The 23,362-nt window shown below is 39.5% G+C and overlaps 1 protein-coding gene across 1 annotated transcript in view; it reads right to left on the reverse strand.

Moving 5' to 3' along the window:
• The window catches only part of LOC126248868 (uncharacterized), a 309,564-nt gene that overhangs the window by 130,660 nt on the left and 155,542 nt on the right, over positions 1 to 23,362 (reverse strand). Inside the window, exons 2-3 of the mRNA XM_049950312.1 lie at positions 11,415 to 11,539; positions 8,256 to 8,420 (exon numbers count right to left, since the gene is read on the reverse strand). Coding sequence (XP_049806269.1) covers positions 8,256 to 8,420; positions 11,415 to 11,539 — 290 coding nt within the window. The remainder of the gene's footprint in view (positions 1 to 8,255; positions 8,421 to 11,414; positions 11,540 to 23,362) is intronic.

Consider the following 23,362-nt stretch of genomic DNA (forward strand, 5'->3'; position numbering starts at 1 on the left):
GGGAATTATGCTGAAATGATAGATGTGGTCACAATCAAGCTACAGTAGCCCATTACAAACAGTACCTATTATAAGGTGCTTAAAAAGGTTATTAGGAAGGCAAAGAGTATGTGATATGCAAATAGAATAGCTAATTCACAGGATAAAATTAAAAACATATAGTCAATTGTGAAGCAAATGTGTGTTCAGCAGCACAAGGTCTACAATATAAAATCAGTTCATAATAAAAATAGTTCTGTTACTAATAAGTCAGATATATGTGAAGTATTTAACAATTATTTTCTGAGCATTCGCGGTGAATCAAATAAAAACTTACGTTTCTACAGGGAATCATGTAATTGTCTTGGAAAGTGCCTTTCTGAGATTGATGTCTGAAATACTCTTCAGTGATACTGACAAGGGAAAAATTGTGTCAATAATTAAATCACTGAAGACTAAGGACTATTAGGATTTGAAGGAGTGCCTAGCAGAATATTGAAGTACTACACTACTTATGTTAGCCCTGCACTTAGTCATATTAGTAATTTTAAGAATGGTGAGTTTCCTGAACAATTGAAGTACTCAGTAGTAAAGCCGCTTTATTAGGACAATAATGTAGACACTTTTAGGCCTATTTCTATGTCATCAGTGTTTGCTACAGTTATTGAAAAGGCTCGGTATGTAAGGGTATCACACAATATGCTATCAAATGTGCAGTTCAGCTTTAGAAGTGGTTTAACAACTGAAAATGCTATGTTCTCTTTTCTCTGTGAGTTATTGGATGGATTAAACAAAAAGTTCTGAACACTAGGCATCTTTTTTGATTTAACTAACAAGGGGAGGCCGCCAATTGTGAAATTCAGATTGGATTCATACTGCGCATAATAAAAGCTCATGGCCAGAGGTGTAATGTGGCAAAGCACCAAGATGCACTTCTCAGCCGTTGTCGAGAAAATCGACAGTTAAAAGAAACCGTTGCGGTGAAATACTCTCTATGATTAATAATTTTCTACAGCGTTGTGGCGCAGCAGTAAGTGCTCGGGTTCGTAATCCGAAGGTCGCTGGATCTAATCTCGCGCCACGCAACCTTTTTTTTTTTTTTTTTTTTTTTTTTTTTTTTCAAATGTGTGTGCACACACACACACACACACACACACACACACACACACACACACACACACACACACACACACACACACACACACAATTCCCGGCAATCAGTTGCAACAATTATGCATATAATAAGTTTTTGAAAGTCGTTTGTCGTGGAAAAACTGGCGACTTCGAACATCATTATGTTTTCCGCAAACAAAGTTGTATTTCACAAATGTTATTAATTGTCTTCATAATGTTAACCATGTATAGTAAACGGAAGACGTAGAAACAATATTCCGAAACGAATAAGTATAGCGTAAGTCAAACGTTCGAATTAGAATAGAGACCCCACGAACACAAATTTGCTGTGGCAGGTATGAAATATAAACTCCGTTACTCGCTCGTTACACTTGAAGGACAGATGTTGAATGGGCCGAAATGAGCCGCCGTATAACAGCGTAGTTGCCTGCTAACTTCGAAAGAAGGTAGATGCGGCCCCTAGCACAACATATAACATCGTCGAAAATCAGTGCGGACGTGAGAGCTTTGGTACACCCTGTTAAACAAACTGAAAAATGGAGGCGGTACAATTGGAGAGCGACCCGCCTTCACCAACATGCATAAGCAATTCATTAATAGTTTTTTATATATATATATATATATATATATATATATATATATATATATATATATATATATATATATATATATATATATGAATTACAAAAAACTAATAATAAAAAAAATTGCATGGCGCGAGATTCGATCCGGAGACCTTCGGATTGCGAACCTGAGCGCTTACCGCTGCGCCACGACGCTGTAGAAAGTTATTAATCGTAGAGAGTATTTCCCCCCAACGGTTTCTTTTAACTGTCGATTTTCTCGACAATGGCTGAGAAGTGCATCTTGGTGCTTTGCCACATTACATCTCTGGCCATGAGTTTTTATTATGCGCAGGATGAATCGAATCTGAATTTCACAATTGGCGGTCTCCCCTTGTAAGGCCTTTGATTGAGCTAATCACAAAATATTGCTCCAGAAGTTGGACCATTATGGAATACGGGAGTTGCTCACAACTGGTTCACTTCTTACTTTAAGAACAGACAGCAAAAGGTCATTATTCACAGTGTGGAGAATGTCTGTCATGTGGGGTCCGGTGGGGAACAGTCGAGGGGGAGGGGGGGGGGGAGTACCTGCCCCAGGGATCAATGCTGGGGCCACTCATGTTCCTTATTTATATAAATCATATGCCCTCTAATATTACAGTTAATTCTAAAATATTTCTGTTTGCTGGTGACACTAGCTTGGTAGTAAAGGATGTTATGTGCAACATTGGCTCTGTTTCAAATAGTGCAGTTCATGACGATAAGTTCATGGCTTGTACAAAATAAACTAATGCTAATCACAGTAAGACTCAGTTTTTACAGTTTATAACAAACAATTCAACAAAACCCATCATTTTGATTTCACAGAATGTGCATATGATTAGTGAAACTGAATAGTTCAAAACTGCCGTGGAAAGCCCACATTCAAGATCTTGTTAAAAGACTTAATGTTGCCATTTTTACTATTCGAACAGTATCTGATGTAAGTGGGCCAAAAATATCATTTTAGAATGGGAAGAGTTAACCTAAATTGTAATGCTATACAATGTAGGATATATACGTAGTTTTAATGTGAAACTGACTTACAAGCCATATGTGTCATTAAACAAGATTTGGGAGCCATATGACCCAAGAAAAGGCCTTCACATGAACCTTGAGTTTTCAGCTTTTCACAGCATATCAGGATAGTAAGAAGTAAACAGAGCATTTTTTCTATTGCTTGTTTTTCAATATATTTCATCATTTTAGAGTTATAGGTCTTCAAATCAAGGAACTGTACTAACAAAATTTCATTTGATGTGTAAATACTGATAATACAGAAAGAAATAAAGCCAGTGTCATTCCTGGAATGTCAGTTATGACAATCAGGAGGAACTGTTTGCAGGAATGTGTACTATGATACTATGAGGAAGGGTGTCTCTCACCAGTTTCCCTCCCCACATCTCATTACGATGCAGCCTGCTTCCAATGATATAAAAAATGATGCAGCTGAAAAGATACAGAGCAAAGATATGTTTTGTGATGAGAAGAAACTCAGCCATGGTGTTGGTGATGATCACAAAGCATCAACCAGAAGAATGCCAAGTTTATCAAACTTTGACATTTACAACAAATTACAGCCATTTTGGCATAGGGAAGCACTGCTTACAATGAACATGTGACTCTGGTATTCACCAAGGAACTAGTGAACATTTCATGCTACATCCAGAATATCATTCAGCATATTCTGTTGCTTTTTCTCATCTGTCATGCAAATAATTTTTCCTGCAGACCAATACTTGTGCACAAACCTCTCGCATTACCCAGCATATTGTCCAGTGTGAAGAAAACTTCATTTAAGTGGGACCGTTTCTTCAGGAAGTTCATACTTCATTTTTAATCAGTATAATAATAATAATAATAATAATGTGATTATATCAATTTTTATTCTCAAATTATTAGCAAGGGGAATAGCCTGGGTGACAGCCTATTGTTAGGAACTGTCCAGGAAGTAAGCTGGAGTGATTTACAAAATACATAGATATTACAAGTCAGACAGCTGGGCCAGATATCAACCCTCAGTGTTCATTATAAAAACAATACACCCTAAGTTCCATTAATTTTAGTCACAGTTTCACGGAACTTTGATATTTCTATGGAGCACAGCAGTGGTATGCGGAGAGAAAGTATTTAACTTGAAACTGAAAATATGCAGTTTGTGGCAAACCACATTTAAATATTGTTGAAGCCTGCTGAAAATATGTGTATAGGCAGTTTCTCTGTCTTTTGTTTGCTGAATAAATGCAGCTGTTAAACAAGTCAACACTGTCTACCGTAAAAGCTTCTAAGCAACCAGATACACCGCAGCATTTGTGTAAGGGTATCGGAGTTATTAAAAAAGTGGCCAAGTTAAGTTCATGAAGTAATGCTACATGTGGCCTAGATCAGACACTTTCAGATGAAAATTATCCTTTGAACCCAAAAAGACTTGCTACAAACATCACTAATGACAGACAAGAATGAAAGAATGCAAAATGTATCACAGGTATTGACTGATGATTCTGTTCTTAAAGGCAGCCACATTCAGCTTCCTTTGATCCTGAATGTGTATCTTCCACAAGAGTTTCTGATTTATCTCCAATTCCAGGAATTTGTTACCTTCCACTTTCTATAGCATCTAACACCTCCCAAAGATTGTCACCCCTTAAAAATTATGTATGTTTTCATGCAACTGAGAGTTAGCCTTTTGGCTACAAATCTTGCTCCTGCAATAAAAATTACTGTAAATTTAGCAAATAGAACAGCTTTCATCACTTTTAATGATGTATGGGCTCTAACATCGAAATCTAACAGCCTGCCTAAATCCCATGTAAACGCTATACTTAAAAAAAAATCGCTAAGTACTGCATCGCTTACTGCAACTTACCATATAAAACTATATATTTTTATTACTTTTTGGAGAAACATATCAGCTATAACATCCAATGTTCATTTTTGTTTGGCACATATTTAGGGATTACTAACAACAATGTAACATTTATTTTCAAACTCTTCTTTTCTGTAGATTGCTGCTTTCAAACCAGTATGTGTGTTAAACAGTCTACACAAGCATCACTTTAAAGAAGTAACCAAACAAAAGGAAAGTATTTCATACTGAAGAAAAGTCACACATAATATGGTGAATAGACATGGGGTAACAAAGTCAGCATCGCAAAGGATTTGGGTGTCTCAAAGTCAAAGATTTCTGCAATTTGGAAGGACAGAAAGTTTCTTTTTGAACACAGTTCTTTGAAAATCAAATGGGCAAGATCATCGGAGCACAAAAATACTGAGGAAGCTTTACTTACATAGCTTATGCAGCAAAGATCAAATAACATGCTGATTAATGGATCTATTCTTTAAGGAAAAGCCAATGAATTTGCACATATGTTGGGAAATTCAAACTTCAATTGTTCTTCATCTTGAATATAATGTTTCTCAGTTTGCCACAATATTATTTTCCAGAAAAATTAGTGGCAAAGATGCTGGTGTACCTGATGGCATACCAGATGAGTGGCTATCTAAGAAGTGGCCTGTTTTGTGTGAAAGTTAGAGGTCAGATGTTATATTCAATGCAGATGAAACTGGTTTGTTTTATAGCATGATCGCAGATAAGACATTGAGAGAAGAACAGTGTTCAGGTGGGAAAATGTCTAAGAAATGAATCACAATTATGGTTGCTACAAATATGACAGGATCATGTAAAGAAAAGTTCTTGGTGATCCAAAAACCAGAAAAGCCTAGAAGACATTTTAAAAACATTCACCACCTGCATGTACTTTATGAAAGCAAGACAAAATCTTGGATGGCGTCTGATATTTCTGAAAAGTGGTTGTGTAACTGGGACTCTAAGCCGCAATCAAAGAAATGAAAAATTATTCTCCTGCTCAACATCTGAACTGCTCATCCAGTAGTGTTTTTACCTCTAAATATCACTTCACTTCTACTGCCAATGGATCAGGGAGTTATAAAATCTTTGGAAATTCAGTACATGAAACTTCAAGTGATGAACATGTTACAAAAAAATCAAAGAAGACAAAGAAATAGTTTTCAACTTTCTTGATGAAATTTTAAGGACATTGGAAGAGTGGGAAAATGTCACTCAAAGCTAATTGCTTTAAACATGCAGAATTCATAAATCTCTCTTTACCAACAGCAGCAGCAGCTCATAATGAAAATGAGGAGGACATTCCTCTGACAGAATTAGTTTAAGAACTTTGTCCATCATTGTCAACTTGTGAAACAGAGGACCTCACCCAGGTAGACAACAATCTTACCATGTATGCTTCAGTGAGTGAAGAAAAAACTGTAGCCAACACCCAAAGCCAACATGTGATTGATGACCATGAAAACCACCAAGAAGAATAGTTTATGGTGCAATCATTTAGCCCTCAGTGCAGCAAAAACATGACAAAAATTACTTATTTTCAAAGAAAAGTTTAATACAAATGACAATAACAAGTCATTAAAACAAATGCAGTGTCAAATTAAAAATGCCTCTCATCTGACATGCAAAAAGCAAACAAAGAGCATATCCCCTCACATCATGTCATTCTCTTGAAACAATCACCTGGGCTAAGGCCATGTACAGATTTCAGAGCTACCGTCGAATCCCCAAACTGTTGTTGATTTCTTCCCTTTACCCTGCCCAGAAGATCTGATTGACAAACTTGAACAAGTCTTCTTGTTTTTCCTTTCAAAAACTGACTTTAGGAAGTATATCTGCAACTATCTTTGGATGAGGCATTCAAGATTTTTGCAATCAATGTCCATCTGGGTCTGTTTCAATTTCAGCGGTTACTGTTCGGTAGTGCATCAGCTCCAACAATTTTTTGGAGATATTTAGAGCAGCAGACTTCACTGTTGCCAACCTGAGCTAATTACTTGGACTATATTCCAGCTGAACATTTGCAGAATATGGAAGCAGTGTTGAAAGTGTTACAATTCCAAGTGTTCGTTTTTAAAAGAGAAATAAAGTATCAGGATCAGATCAGGATCAGTTTAATCAGTTAATAGAACTGCAAGGTGTGATTCACTCACTCACTCACTCACGCGGAGCCCCTGCAGAACAGATCAATACACCCAGCATGCCTACAACATATTGTTGTGCAGGATACCCTGCACATCAGGGGCTGTAATATTTTATTTGGCTGCTGAAGTGTTAGCTGCCCTGCAAATCAGAATGATAACACAGGCCAATATTACTCCAACACAACACACCTGTCGTGCAGGGCAACCAACATGTCTGGGACTGGGAAACTGTTTGTTGCTCTGACATGTAGGCTGCCCTGGAAAGCAGGTCAATTTGGCAGGCCAATATTATCCCCATATAACACATCTGTTGTGCAGGGCAGCTGACATATCATGGGCTGAAAAACTGGTTTTTGCTCATATCTCCACTGTTATTGGAGCTAGGAAGTCTTAACGCATGGCCAATGAATGTTTGACTAAAAGATCTTGGAAATTTAGTCTCTTAACGTGACTGGAAGCTCATTGAGATTTTATTAATCAATATTGCTGTGAGATGTTGCATTTTTAAATTGTGTAACTTTTTATGCAATTTCAAAATGTTGTGATATGTTTAGTAGTACACTATTGTCTACATAATCAAATGCCCACATCATGAGAAGTAATCTATCCAATGGCTGTAAGAGTTTTTTTTATGCTTAATGCGAGGAGTAAACTGCCCTGACAGCTGATGAGTCCTTCCTGACACTAAACTGCATCCCCACTGACAGGTTATAAGTGCTGAAGTAAGTAGCAACTCTAGTGTACATTGCCTCTACTAAAAATTTTCAGGACACCGGTGGTAGTGATAACCTGTAGTTGTCAATTTTATAATTTCTCCTCTACTGTAGAACTGTTTTACCACTAAATGTTCAAGTTCTTCTGGATCAGAAACTGCCTGAAAAGATGGTAAATAATTACAGTGCTATCGTAGCTTCACAGACTTTTACTACTGAATTTACCATTCATGTATTACATCTTACGTATGCCTATATTTTGCACATATTTATACGTAAAATTTCATTATGTCTTGTATTTTGATAAGTTCTACAACAGGACTGTAATGAAATGGACACTAAATAAATAAGTCATGGACATAAACGTCCTTCACTAGCAAAGAATGTAATAAATGGTTAAATTACTGTAGTTGCCTTCAAAAGACTTGTCTCCAATGAATCTCTTATAAAGCTATGTTTTTCATTCGTTGACAGCTCACATAAGTGCATATTTTTGGTCTGAAGAGGGGGGAATATATCAGAGACTTGTAGGTATTTTCATTTGCTATGATTATTTCTTTATATGAAAACATCTGATCACTATTTTTCATACACATATATGAACACTGAAGTCCCTGATGGGCGAGGTGTCCCAAAACAATCCTATCAAAATCAATTTACATATGTAATTGTTTTTCACAATATTTATATCCCACATACAAGTTAATCAAATGTTTATATCTGACCAGTACCCAAATATATATAAAAACTTTTGTTCTCCACAAAAGCCTAAGGAAAGAGTAAGTTACTTAAAATGAATAATAAAATGTAATACCTTAAAATTCTCAGTCCTCGCCTGCTCTGGTGTCACATAAAGAAATTGAGTTTTGGGATGTTCACTCAACAGGTCTTTCATGACTGCCTTTACTTCCGAAGTACGCATATTTGAATTTATGGCACTTGCTTGAATTCCTTTTTGTCGAAGATGGTCAACTTGATCCTGAATAAGGAAAAAATCAAGTTGAATAGTACTTACGAAAGCTCTTTATTTTACAAAATGTATGTTAATTATAATATTAAGCACAAACTAACAATTTACTTTTCTTAAGAGGTAAAGAAAAATAATGTACGTTCTCTGACACATCAAACTAGATATGCAGCTCCTGAAAGAGACAATAGGTGGGAATATTTTAGAAATCTTTAAAAGAATGATTTCATGCAACATTGCTGCATTAGTTAATGAATTATATTACTCACTTATTAACAGAAACTGAATTTTTCGTCAATGCTTTTCAGAACACGGCAACAATATTAAGTAGGAAACACTTTGCTAATGTTCTGCAAAATGTTATTTATTTGGTCATGAATCAGCTTTTGGCTTCTTAGGCCATCGTAAGGCGATAACCTCAGACACAGATATGATGACATGCAACTTACACAGATATTACTTATACAGAAGACACAAAACGTATGATATATTGGGTGCTTCCAAAGGAAAGTATTACATTTTTGTATGTCACACAGAATAGTTCGATTTAACTACAACTGAAAAATATTTTTTTACATGAATACCATTTCATTTAAGAACAGATGAAAAATAAAGTTGAATTTAAAATTGAAATCTACTATTCGTGTAACTGAAACTTAATTTAAAAGAGTGGAAAAATGAAACAGTTTGATTCCTAGTTTCTAATTTCTCTCATGTTGCAATACACTAATTGCCACAGCTGCCTGACTTGATTAACATACAGTTTTCCTCAGTACTTGCACATGATTTTACACAACACTGTGCCAACAGCTACAATTTGGCTTACCTACTGAATAAAATTTTCGACATGCTGTTGATATCATAAAACACAAATCTTTAGATGCGGGACTAGCTTTTCGGTAGATTATCTGAAATTATGCCAACATATGGTTGGCGCACTAGTTTTCGTAACTACTGGCTTGTTCCTGTTGGACAGCATACAAGAGTGCAATAGCAGTTGTATCGTCAAATGTCTCAGCATTTCAAGTCGTTGAGACACAAGAAAGGACTGAAAGTTCACATTTACCTTCAGCATATGGCATTACACATCAAGTTTTTGTTTTACTCAACCATTAAGTACAGTCATTTGAAAAGATAGTTGACAATACTACTTAGTTTTGGAATTTGAGTACTTATTTTTTAAGACTTAACTTGTACTAGGGATGAGAACCATTGTTGTTACAAATTAAATGAAAAAATACTGTATTTCCACAAATCTACTGTAATGCACACCCAAATTTAAAAATTAAAATCACAAAAAGAAAAAGTTTGTTGGCATATCGCTAATATGCTAAATTTATTTTACACAATTTATGCATACATGAACTATCCAAACAAAAACAATTTTTAAGTGACTCATTGTTAAGTGACACAGTCGTTCAAAAGAATGCCTAACTCGATTACCTACATTACATGCAAATGAACATACTGTAAATCACAGGTGTTACTCATCATTATTCAGTAATATCATCAATGTTACTGATATCCTTGGAGGAGAGTACATCAGATTCATTTTCTCTTTTCCCCGCCATCCTTGGCGTCATACCAGAGCACATCAGACTCGCTGCCATCCAGAGTATCCAAAATACAGCATTTCTTCCATGCTTTTATGATCATCGGTGCTTCGACACTTTTCCAGGCAGCTGAAACCCCGTGTGCAGTAATTTTTTCTGTCGGTGTCAGTTCATGGTTTCATTAGTGGAAGAATATTTCATAACCGTTGAACCGTTTAGTTATACTAAAATCCAGGAGTTGAAACAAAGAAGGCATTCCTCCAGGAATAATAACAAGGTCACTGGCTAGGGTGTGGATTTTCTTTTTTACCTCATCAGTGAGATGGGCACAAAATGCATCGCGACAAAGCAGTGATGGTAGTTTGGGAAGCACTAAGGACAGAGTTCCCATACATTTCAGAGCATTATGATTTCAGCCATCCATGCCTTCTCTTGATTTCAAACAATTTCATTTTTTGGAGCCTTGGGGCTCGTTTTCCACTTGAAGATTAAGAAACGGGGAAGTTTGTACCCATCTGCTATGATTCCCACCATTACAGTTATGCACTGTTTTTTTACACCCTGATGTTTTTATGGTAACTTATTTTGTTTCCTCCTCAGTCAACCATGTAATTATGTGGCATATCAAAATAAACTGGTGTCTTATCAGTGATACCTATTTGACCCATCAAAAAATGCTTCTTTCTGATGTGTGATGGCATATTGCTAAACTTCTTAAAGTTTTTTCTCAAAAGCCAGTGGAAGCTTTGGCACAGTGTTGTACAGCGTCACAGAGGTAAGTCGCCTGTTCCATACTGTGGTAAGCCCATCCACAGCAAGTCTTAAACTCTTGCCACGGTTTATAAAGAACTGCAGCCACCTTTTTGCTTTGTTTCTTATGGCAGCACTAGTCAAAGGTTGCCCATTCTTCCTCCTTTCATGGACAAATTAAAAACATCTTACTTCAACATCAGGAGGCCTTCCTTTGCAAGGGTCAGTGAACTTCTTTCTAGTTGGGGCAGGTGCAAATATGCCAATTTCTGATTCTTCAATAAGCAGACATTACTCTCAGCTACACTGAACCCTTGTCCCGGCCTCCTCTCACCACACTTTTCACCATAAAGAATTACTTTACACTTGAAAGTAGTATCATACGATGTTCTTCTCTACTTGCCTTCCATTTTGTGACTGACTGTTACAGACATACTATGCAATAATAAGGCAACAATATTGTAACGAAGTTGAGAATAACAAAAATACACTGTGATATAAGAAACAATACCTAAATTTAAATTATATTGCCAGTGACTGACAGATTCAATTTTTTACTACACTGCAATGCACTATTGAATTTTATGTGCACCCCAGTTTTGAATACTGCATATGGTAAGACAAGTGCACATTAGTTTCATGTAAATAGAGTAATTTACAGAAGTTGAGACAAAAACAAAATGAAAAATAACAATCAACTCACCTTTATAAGAGCAAGAAGTGGAGAAAATACCACTGCAACCTTGTGCTTGTAGATAACAGCAGGCAACTGGAAACACAAGGACTTTCCAGATCCTGTTGGCATTGAAACATACACATCTTGTTTCCCTGAAATAATAAGAGTTGCTGATGAATGAACATGGTTAGTTTTTTTAAAAAAGGACAAAAAACCAGTATCACAACTATACATACCCATAAAGTTACAGTACTAACAAAAACAAAAACTGAGTGAGCTACACAAGATTGAGATTGAACTATTACAAACATGAAGAGGTTCCTTTCAGAATACTTGATTTACTAAATTAATATTTTAGGCTGCAAATTTTTTTTGTCAAAATCTGAAAGCATTATTCACAAGATCATTAACACTTCAAATTGATGTGGTGGAATCATACCACACAAGTTAGGAGCATGGAATTTATTTCTGTAAACTTTCACAGTAATAACTATTTCCTCCTATACTACTACTTCCCCCTTCTTCTTGACTTCATGGATTAAGGCTCCCTCTCTGTTTCATTTTCACAAATTATTATTCCTTCTATTTTTTTGGTCTTCCTATGTTCCTTCTTCCATTTGGTTTGTAATTTAAAACCAATTTCAGAAGCATTGTGTTGCCTCTCATTTATGTGCATTCATGCCACATGTTGTGGTACATAATTATTCTATTTTCCGTTGCTTCCTCTTTCAGCTTTTGAGAGACAGTTTCAATTCTTGTATCATCTAATGTAGACTAGCTGCTTGCCCTTCACATTTCTTAATTCGGCATTCTACTCGATGTTCCTTCTGTTATATCCAGCACTCTGTAACATGCCGAAATACTGGAAGACCCCTTGTTTTATGAAACTTTGTTCTTGTGTCCTGTCGGGTCTTCTTCTTTAGCTTCCAGTGGATGTACATCCAAACTTCACTAGTTACATGTCCATATCTATTATTATCACAGTCAATCTGACATCCCAGGAAGTTGAACGATGACGCATTCCAGAATAGAACTCCTGCATCCACCCTATCAAGAAATTCTCAGTCCAGTCACAAATTTCACTTGATACCCCATACAGTCATACTTTTGATAATAAGCCCAGGTATGGGTCTGAGTCCAATGTTTTTTGGAAACAAGAGAAATATTGAATCTACCTGACTGACTTGAGCCATGGCTTTCAGTATCTAAGACGAAGAATGCACGAGTTTTTGAAATCTGTGCTTGTTGGCATGGGGGAGGCCATTATGCTCAAGATACCTCATTGTGTTTGAACTCAGAGTACATTCATAGTTTCTACAACAAATGGATGTCAAGGATATTACACAGCAGGTTTGTGGACCATTTCTGCTACCCTTCTTGTATACAGATGTGACCTGTGCTTGCCTCTGGGCATGGCTTTTAGTTCGAGGGTTAACAGAGGAGCTAACTCAGGTGCAAATTGGATACAGAATCTGATGGCCCTGGAACTTTGCTGAACTTTAACGATTTCAGCCGTTTCCCAATGCCACTGACACTAGTATCTATTTCACTCATCTTTTCAGTGGTATAAGAATTAAATTGGGACAATACTCCTGGGTTTTCCTTTGTAAAGGAACATTTGAAAACAGAGTTAAACATGACTGCTTTTGTTTTTCTATCCACATCGTCAGTTCCTCTGTCATCCATGAGTCTGGACACTAACTATAGTGCCACTGAAGGCCTTTATGTAAGACCAGAATTTCTTTGGGTTTTGTGAAAGGTCATTCGACAGTATGCTGCCATGGTAATCACTGAAGGCTTCATGCATTGCTCTCTTGACAGCCAGATGTGTTCCATTCGAATCTCTCTATACTCCTCTTGCTTTGTTTTCTTTATTTTCAGTTATCTGTAGGATCATTATTTTAAATTCTTAAATTTATTGCATGTTTGAGTGTTTACTACACACAGTCTTAAGTTTTAATATCTGTGCACGGTAGTGTTTTGCCGTCTTTGGTATGCATAGGGACTGAGACTGCAGCATTCAGATGTAAGCTCAGTTGGTGACCCTTGACTCACAGCACCACACATTGCTGGATTTGGTCAGCTTGAGGCTGTAACCAATGGGCATCACTATGGGGAGGCCAGGCATGGGATACAAGGGTCATCCAGTGTGTCTCTCAATCTGTCCACTACTGTGACCACCCCCGTTACAGCCCGCACTGTTGACCACTCACCAGTGGTTGAGTGGGAGGTCATACCAAGGTGTGGCAGGCAGTGAAAGACTTTCCGGGGGAGGGGCGGCAGGGTGGGAGCTAGTCGGAGGGCTTCCCCAGTTAGTCTCAAAAACAGGTTTCGGGTGCTGTCTATGGCTGACAAAGATCCTGAGCCAGATGCAGTCACTCACCCTGTTCCAGAAAAAGCCTATTGGCCCACTCATTGTGGGAATTCACAGAGGGTGGGATTACTGGTAGTTGTGGGCTCCAGTGCACCTTTGCAGCCCTTAGGGATATGGATGTCAAGTAGAGGAAGGAATCCAGTGTGCATACTGGGACGAGTCATTCCAGATGTGGAATGGGCATTTCCAGAAGTCATGAAGAGTACAGGCAGTGGCTCATGTTGGTATTAAAAATGTGGGTTGCTTTGGATTGGAAAGGAGTCTCTCTCTGGTTTTGGGTGGCTAGCTGAATCTTCACCAAGATTGCCAGTCTTACTTGTGAGGTGTGGGTGTAGCTCACCACTTGTAACACAACTGAATATGGTCCTTCAGTATGTGGAGCCCAGTGGAGGGCCTGAATCAGTGGCTCACACAGTTCTGCGACTGTGTAGGCTGTAGATTACTCGACTTGCGCTATAGGGTGGTGGGTTCCTGGGTTCCGCTTAATAGGTCAGAGGCCCACTACACACACGAAGTGGCTACATGGGTAGTGGGGGCTGTGTAGAGAGGACTGGGTGGTTTTTTAGGTTAGAGGGTCTTGGGAAACAACAGAAACGGTTAGTCTCAAAAGGTGCATGTCAAACACAGGTCAAGGGTTGATGCAAAAATCATAGGGATTTCAGTAGTAAGCTGTCAAAGATGTGTTGGTAAAGAACCAGAGCTCCAGGTGCTAACAGAAGGCACTGAAGGTCAGATTGTTATAGGTACTGAAAGCTGGCTAAAATCGATAATACAGAGTGACAACTACTGAACAGTATGAACTTCTGAAGGGTTTGTATTGGGACGTTCAAACTGCACGGTTGGCCACAGAGCATGATTGGAATTAGTATGTGAATATGGTTTGGTTTTGTAACGAAGACCACTTTCATTTGCATGAGTTCGTCAGTAAGCAAAATGGACGCATTTGGGGGACTGAGAATTCACGTTTTGCGATCTAGAAGTATCTTCACCCTCAACAGGTGGCTCTGTGGTTTGCAATGTCCAGTCACAGAATAATCGGTGTGATATTCCTTGATGGCACAGTGACTATCGAAAGGTATGTGAAGGTTTTGGAAGATGATTTCATTCCCCATTATCCAAAGTGACCCTGATATCGAGAAGATTTGGTTCATGCAAGACGAAGCTCGACTCCATCGAAGCAGGAGTGTGTTTGATGTCCTGGAGGAGCAGTTTGGAGACCGCATTCTGGGTCTGGAGTATCCAGAGGCTACTGGCATGGGCCTCGATTGGCCGCCATATTCTCCGGATCTTAACACATGCGACTCCTTTTTGTAGGGCTATACTAAAAACAATGTGTACAGCAGTAACCCGAAATCCATTGCTGAGCTGGAAACAACCATTCAAGAGGTCATCGACAGCATTGATGTTCCCACAATTCAGCTTGTCTCGTGCAGAATTTCGCCATTCGTCTGGGTCATCGCCAATGATGGCAGGCATATAGAACATGTCATAACCTCAATCCGACTATCTGTAGTAATGTTTACATGTTGAATAAAGTGTGTACACGCTATAGTTTGTAACTAATTTACGTTTTTTTTTTCATATAGTTTAATAACTGTCACCCTGTAAGTGAAGGCGAAATTTATCCACAGTACCGCTACCTGACGGTGTTCAGAAAGGATATTTTAAATACAGTTGGTGGTGGCTTGTTTGTTGCTGTTAGAAGTAGCTTATCTTGTATCAAAACTGAAGTAGATAGTTCCTGTGAGTTAGTATGGGTAGAGGTTATACGTAAGAACAGGAAGAAATTAATAGGTGGTTCCTTTTGCCGACCTCCCGCCTCAGGTGATACAGTTGCTGAACAGTTCAAAGGAAAATTGAGTCTCATTTCAAATAGGTACCCACTCACACAGTTATAAGCCTACATGGTGGTGACTGCAATCTACCCTTGATACATAAGCGAAATTGCCAATTAGTTCAGGAGCCCACTCGAAGCGCAAATGGTTGCGAAAATACAATCGACCTCTTGGCAACAAATAACCCAGAGCAAATAGAGTGCATTATGACAGTAGCATGGAGGGCTGCATCAAACCAGTTTCTGGACTGAAGACCACAACATGACGGATAATGGGATTAGTGAACACAAGGTTCTTGTAGCGAGACTGAATACAGCAACAGACACAAATAAATCAAAAATAAACGCAAAATCTATTTTAAAAAAACAGATAAAAATTTTATTGGTGCTTTCCTAATAGACATTGTCCATTCGTTTCGAAGTAACTAATAGTGTAGACCAGACGTGGCTTAAATTCAAAGAACTATTATCAACAGCAGTAGACAGATTTGCACTAAATAAATTAACAACTGACAGAATTGACCTCTCATGATGCACAAAACAGGTCAGAAGCAACGAAAAAAAAGGCATCCCAAATTTAAAAGAACGCAAAACCAGCAAGATTGGCCAAGTTTTTCAAAAGATCGAAATTTAGCGCGAACTCCAATCGAGATGTCTACATCCATATAGATACTCTGCCAATCACATGTAAGTGCATGGCAGAGGGTTCATCGAACCATCTTTACAATAATTCTCTGTTATTCCAATCTCGAACAGAGCGCGGAAAAAAACGAACACTTATATCTTTCTGTGCGAGCTCTGACTTCCCTTATTTTGTTACGATGATCTTTTCTCCCTATGTAGGTCGGCGTCAACAAAATATTTTCGCATTCGGAGGAGAAAGTTGATGACTGAAATTTCTCAAAAAGATTTGGCCGCATCGAAAACCACCTTCGTTTTAATTATGTCCACGCCAAATCCTGGCCGGCCGTTGTGACCGAGCGGTTCTAGGCGCTTCAGTCTGGAACCGCGCGACCGCTACGGTCGCAGGTTCGAATCCTTCCTCGGGCATGGATGTGTGTGCTGTCCTTAGATTAGTTAGGTTGAAGTAGTTCTAAGTTCTAGGGGCTGATGATCTCAGATGTTAAGTCCCATAGTGCTCAGAGTCATTTGAACCTAACTCCTGTATCATATCAGTGGCACTCTCTCACCTATTTCGCGATAATACAAAACTTGCTGTTCTTCTGAGAACTTCCTCGATGTATTCCGTTAATCCTATCTGATAAGGATCCCACATCGCGCAGCAGCGCTCAGAGAGGACGGACAAGCGTAGTGTAGGCAGCGTCTTTAGTAAATGTTACATTTTCTAAGCGTCCTGCCAATAAAACACATTCTTTGTTTACACTTTCTATTTGTTATTTCCAATTTAAGTTGTTTTTAACTGTAATTCCTAGGTATTCAGTAGATATTACGGCCTTTAGATTTGGCTTATTTATAGTGTAACCAAAGATTAACGGGTTCCGTTTAGCATTCATGTGGATGACCTCACACATTTCGTTATTTAGAGTCAACTGCCAATTTTTGCAACATACAGGTATCTTTTCTAAATCGTTTTTCAATTGGTTTTGATCTGCTGGTGACTTTACTAAACGATAATCGACAGCATCAACTGCAAACAACCTAGGAATCAAAAATGGTTCAAATGGCTCTGAGCACTATGGGACTTAACATCTGTGGTCATCAGTCCCCTAGAACTTAGAACTACTTAAACCTAACTAACCTAAGGACATCACACACATCCATGCCCGAGGCAGGATTCGAACCTGCGACCGTAGCAGTCACGCGGTTCCGGACTGAGCGCCTAGAACCGAACGGCCACCGTGGTCGACTATACGGAATCAATTTGTGATCCTTTGTCAATAGCACTCAATACTTCGTGTGAGTAAAGGGCTAGTTTTGTTTCACAAGAACGATGCTCTCTAAACTCCTTGTTGACTGTGTGTCAATAGACCGTTCTCCTCGAGATAATTCATGATGTTCGAACACAATATATGTTCCAAAATTCTGCTGCATATCGACGTTAATGATATGGGCCTGTAATTTTGTGGATTACATCTACCAACTTTCTTAAATACTAGTGTAACTCGTACAACTTTCCAGTCTTTGGGTACGATCTTTCGTCGAGCGAGCGGTTGTATATGGTAAGTATGGAGCTACTGCATCAGCGTACTCTGAACGAAGCCTATTGGTATACAGTCTGGACCGGAAGACTTGCTTTTATTAAGTGATTTAAGTTGCTTCACTATTCCGAAGATACTACTTCTGAGTTATTCATGTCGATCCGAATTCTGGAATATTTACTTCATCTTCTTTCAAATGGTTCAAATGGCTTTAAGCACTATGGGACTAAACATCTGAGGTCATCAGTCCCCTAGACTTACAACTACTTAAACCTAACTAACCTAAGAACATCACACACATCCATACCCAAGGCAGGAACCGAACCTCCGAACGTTGCAGCAGCGTTTCCGGACTGAAGCGCCTAGAATTGCTCGGTCACAGCGGCCGGCTCATCTTATTTAGTGAAGGAATTTCGGAAGGCTGTATTTAGTAACTCTGCTTTGGCAGCACTGTCGTCGATAGAATTTCCATTGCTATCGCGCAGAGAAGGCATTGATTGTGTCTTGCCACTAGTATACTTTCCATACGACCAGAATCTCTTGGGATTTTCTGCCAGGTTTAGAGACCAAGTTTCGTTGAGGAAACTACTGTAAGCATCTCGCATTGAAGTCTGCGCTAAATTTTGAGCTTCTGTAAAGCATCGCCAATCTTGAAGGTTTTTGCGTTCGTTTAAATTTGGTATGCTTTTTCCGTTGTTTCTGCAACAGTGGTCTGACACGTTTTGTGTACCAAGGGGGATCAGCTCCTTCGTTTGTTAATTTATTTGGTATAAATCTCTCAACTGCTGTCGATAATATTTCTTTGAATTCAAGCTACGTCTGATCTACACTCACATTGTTAATATGTAAGAAGTGGAGATTGTCTCTCACGAAGGCGTCTAGTGAATTTTTATCTGCTTTTTGGATTGGTATATTTTTAGGTTATTTTTGGAGGATTTGGGGGTTAAAATATTCAGTCTCGCTACGACAACCCAGTGTTCACTCATCGCTGTATCCGGTTTGATGCTCGTTATTAGCTCAGGATTATTTGTTGCTAAGAGCTCAAGTGTGTTTTACAACCGTTTAATATTCGCGTGGGCTCATGAACTAATTGCTCAAAATAATTTTCAGAGAATGCGTCTAGCACAATTTCTGATGATGTTTTATGTGTACTTCCGGATTTAAACATGTATTTCCGCCAAAATATGGAGGGTAAATTATTGTCACCACCAACTAATTGTTTGAGTCGGGTAGGTGTTTGAAATAAAACTCAAGTAATCTTTGCACCTTTCAGCAACTGTATTATCTGAGTTGGAAGGTCGATAAAAGGATATTTTGTTCCTGTTGCTAAGAATGACCTCTGCCCATACTAACTCGCAGGACCTACCTAGTTCCATTTCGCGACAAGATAAACTACTTCCAGCACCAACGAATACGCCACCGCCAACTACGTTTAGCCTATCCTTCCGGAACAGTTAGGTTTTTCGCAAAACTTTCGGTTGATCTTAAATGCAGCTTTAGCCAGGTTTAAGTGCCTATAACAATTTGAGCATCTGTGCTTTCTATTAGCGCTTGGAGCTCTGGTACTTTCCCAACACAGCTACGACAGTTTACAACTGTTATATCGATGGTTCCTATATCTACGTTCTTCCTGTATTCGGCTTGCACCCTTTGGGACTGCAGTCTGGAACCGCAAGACCGCTACGGTCGCAGGTTCGAATCCTGCCTCGGGCATGGATGTTTGTGATGTCCTTAGGTTAGTTAGGGGACGTCATTTCTAGCGGATAGCGTAATACTAGAGATCTAAGAAGCAAGTGTACATTTTCTTACAACCTCAATCAGTACACAATCTAATACTGTTTGTGATCCTTCTCAATCAACCATCGCCTATAGCTCAGTGGATAGGTCACCGAACCTCTGACAAGGGATCGAGAGAGAATGCGCTACAAATCCTGGAGAAATATCTTGCTGCGGTGGCGTGAGGGATTCGCAAATACTGGTTTCATACCACGTTCCTTAGCCGAATCACTTTCTAAATTGAGTAATTTTATTACGAGGTTGCACCGTCGACGACGTGTTGGTCTGATACTATATACTCCTGCGATAGCGGTATTTGTCTGGGCAAAACCCCATCTCATTCAGAGGTAATGTCGTACCTCGATTTGTAAAGTGAGTATAGCTTTTAACATTGATACTTGTCTGCATCTATAGAACCAAGACCACTTGTGACAGTAACATACAGTAGTTGTTGGGATCGGGTTTTTTAGCATCTGGTGGTTTGTAAGACGATCACCGTCTCGGTATTTGTCCGGAAAACCCACGTGATTCGTAGGTAATGCCATACGTGGATTTATAAAGCAAGTATAGGTTTTAGTATGGATACTTGTGCGCACCTGTAGAACCAAGACCGCTTGTGACAGTAACATACAGTAGTTGTTGTGATCGGTTTTTTTTAACATATGATATGATTACAGCTCTCTTTCTAAGAGACAGTGGTGTCACTCACAAGAAAAAAACTTATGAGACATTTCCACCCATCGCTGATTTTCTCTCAGTATTATTTTGTATCGTAGGCAATCAGTTACTGACGAAATATTATACTTAGTAGTAGGGGGTGCGTGATAGGTTCGCCTTGAGCATCAGGCATATAAAGTGTGTGTCTGTGTTCCGACATATGCAAAGTAAATGACTATGTCCACTCATAAGGAAGGTATGGATTTGACATACAGTATTGTGATAGCAAAGGGAAGAGTATGTCACGTCATATGAATGGTACTGATATTTCTATTTCCAGAGCCATAGCCATCAACAGGGTGTATTTCCGAGACTTCCCTCATTGTCGAATCTCGTTCAACTGAGACCGCGATCGTAACATTTAGTTGTAAGTACAGGGATGAAATATACATGTGACCAATTTCTTAGGATGACTGATTCTAGCTGTGCATGCTCGGCCTGCAGCACCAGTAACCTGGGGGGGGGGGATTCATGTTTCCCTTTAACGGTAGAAGCTGTCAGAATGGAGAGGCCTGATGGAGTGTAGGAATTTAGATGAATTAAGGTGTTGTCCTCTAGACTACCGAATAGAGAACTAATACTTTGTATGTGTAGGATAGCTTTCGTGATCGCGTGGAAATTTGAGAATGAATGTGGAGGTGCGTTTGCACTGGACCATTATTCCCTCCCATGTAAATTGTTTGGTTGACTGCTTCTGCACATTTCGCGCCTTTATTTAGTTGAGAGAAGATCGATTGTGAGGTGTGTATCTAGCATGTGGATGCCAAATTTGCCGGTTCTCTAGACATGAGAAACACCTTAGTTGAACTTGTAAATTATAAGTATGATTTCGAATATGTTACATCACCGAGATCGGTATTAACGGATGGAAGTATCATTTTTCGTCTGTCTGTTTCTAGTTCAAATTGGTTCAAATGGCTCTGAGCACTATGGGACTTAACATCTATGGTCATCAGTCCCCTAGAACTTAGAACTACTTAAACCTAACTAACCTAAGGACATCACACAACACCCAGTCATCACGAGGCAGAGAAAATCCCTGACCCCACCGGGAATCGAACCCGGGAACCCGGGCGTGGGAAGCGAGAACACTACCGCGCGATCACGAGCTGCGGACGTTTCTAGTTACTCAGTGGTCTAGAGCATGTACCACCTAGCTACAGTTTCGGGTTTGTATAGAAATAATTCCTAGTCTATATCTTCGGAATTATTTTGCGTGAGCGATTGGTAGGATACTGCTGTGTGCGAACCATGCGAAATTAGATATGTTCTTGTAATCCCAGATTCTGGAGCTGGGTGTAGAAATGTGAGCAAGCAGGCAGGTCCAGACCAGGAACAGTAACGCGTTTGTACCGGGGTGGGGGGGGGGGGGACGAGCCAGTCTTTCCACAATAGTTCTGAGAGTGACTTTGATCCACTGACAGCTTTCTGATGTAAGAGGGATGATTTTGTATGGCAGACGATATGAATTGTATGTTTACTACATCGACATGGTACGTGGTGATATATTGATGGGTTGGAGATCGGTTTCATGCTCCAATATTCAAGCTCCTGTCCTCAGTAGCTGAGTAGTGTAATTGAGTAAGAGTCTTTCCGTATTTGACGATATGTATGGCACTTTGCGAGGTTTAGTTGTCTGTGCAATACGGCGATCAGTATAAAATAGTTTATTGCCACAGATGTCACGTCTGTAGAAAGAAAGAAAAGGCGGACGGTGCTCCCCTAGGACTGAGGGGCATCGTGACATATAGCCGTTGTGAGTGGCATACCATAATTTTTTCGGGTGCTGTACATATATAAAAGATAACTGCACTGTTTGTGTAAAATGTGTATACATTGCATTGTAAAGTTACTGTGGCTTATGTTGTGTAAAATGTGTATGTACTGCATTGTAAGGTTACTGTGGTTTATGTTGTGGCATGACTAGAGAGGATGACTGTGTGTCCTATCATGAGGGACGTATAGATTCAGCACATCGACATCAATTGGTGTCAGACTGTAGCAGCAATCATAATATTTAATTGTAGTTACACTGGTAAATATGTTCCTGGCCTCCAATATCCTTGTGAGTCTCGTTTGTATTTGATGGTCTGTTTGTATTTGATGATCTGTAGACAACTTTGCAGGTTTAACTGTCAATGCAATTTAGTGATCTGTGCAAAATAATTTTACTGCTGAAAGTCCCCTCTGCAGAAAGAAAGAAAATGTGGATGGTGCTTTGACACCGACGGCATCAGTAATTCGGCGGATAAATTCGGTAAGTGCAAACAATAATGATTGATTCATTCACATCCTTTGTGCTGGGATATAGGAGGCTCTACATAGCGGTGGGAACGTTTTTGTGTGTTGAAAGCAGGAAGGGTACCACGTGATGGACTGGGGTATCACATTAGGAGCACTGGAAAGAGCCCGCCGGAGTGGCCAAGTGGTTCTAGGTGCTACAGTCTGGAACCGCGCGACCGCTACGGTCGCAGGTTCGAATCCTGCCTCGGGCATGGATGTGTGTGATGTCCTTAGGTTAGTTAGGTTTAAGTAGTTCTAAGTTCTAGGGGACTGGTGACCTCAGAAGTTAAGCCCCATAGTGCTCAGAGCCATTTGAACCACTGGAAAGAGTGCATCCAATGTTATTCTGTGCTATTTGCAGTTAAGCACGGTTAGATGCATCTCTCATGTCACGCTAGGAACAGTGCACCCTGTGTTACTCTGTCATCAATGGTAAAGACACGTGCTGCACGGAGGTGTCTCGTGTATGAGCATGCCTTGGAGTTCTGCAATGTCAGTACAGCACTGGCTGTACACCCGAAAATAGAGGCAACTTCCACTTGCATCCGGTGGCAGCTCGTGGCTGTGACTGCGCGCACCCCTGGAGCGCCTGTGCTCCCGCCCGGTCGCGTCAGCATAGGTGTCTAAGTGAACACATATTTCAAGACGAATTTCTCAGGTGTCAAGTAAAAGCGATGTCGCCGCCTCATGCATGCAGGCATCTGTGCGTGGTTTGACAGCTGATGGCTGCATCACTTCGTGAGGCTACAGGTAGCCTCCTGTGCTGTCTACAGCGGATGGTGGGCAGTGTCTTCGTACGTTGTTTGTGTGTCTATTGCATTATTTTGCGAGT

This window comes from Schistocerca nitens, chromosome 3 (genome assembly GCF_023898315.1).
Source record: "Schistocerca nitens isolate TAMUIC-IGC-003100 chromosome 3, iqSchNite1.1, whole genome shotgun sequence".
Taxonomy (NCBI): Eukaryota; Metazoa; Arthropoda; class Insecta; order Orthoptera; family Acrididae; genus Schistocerca; species Schistocerca nitens.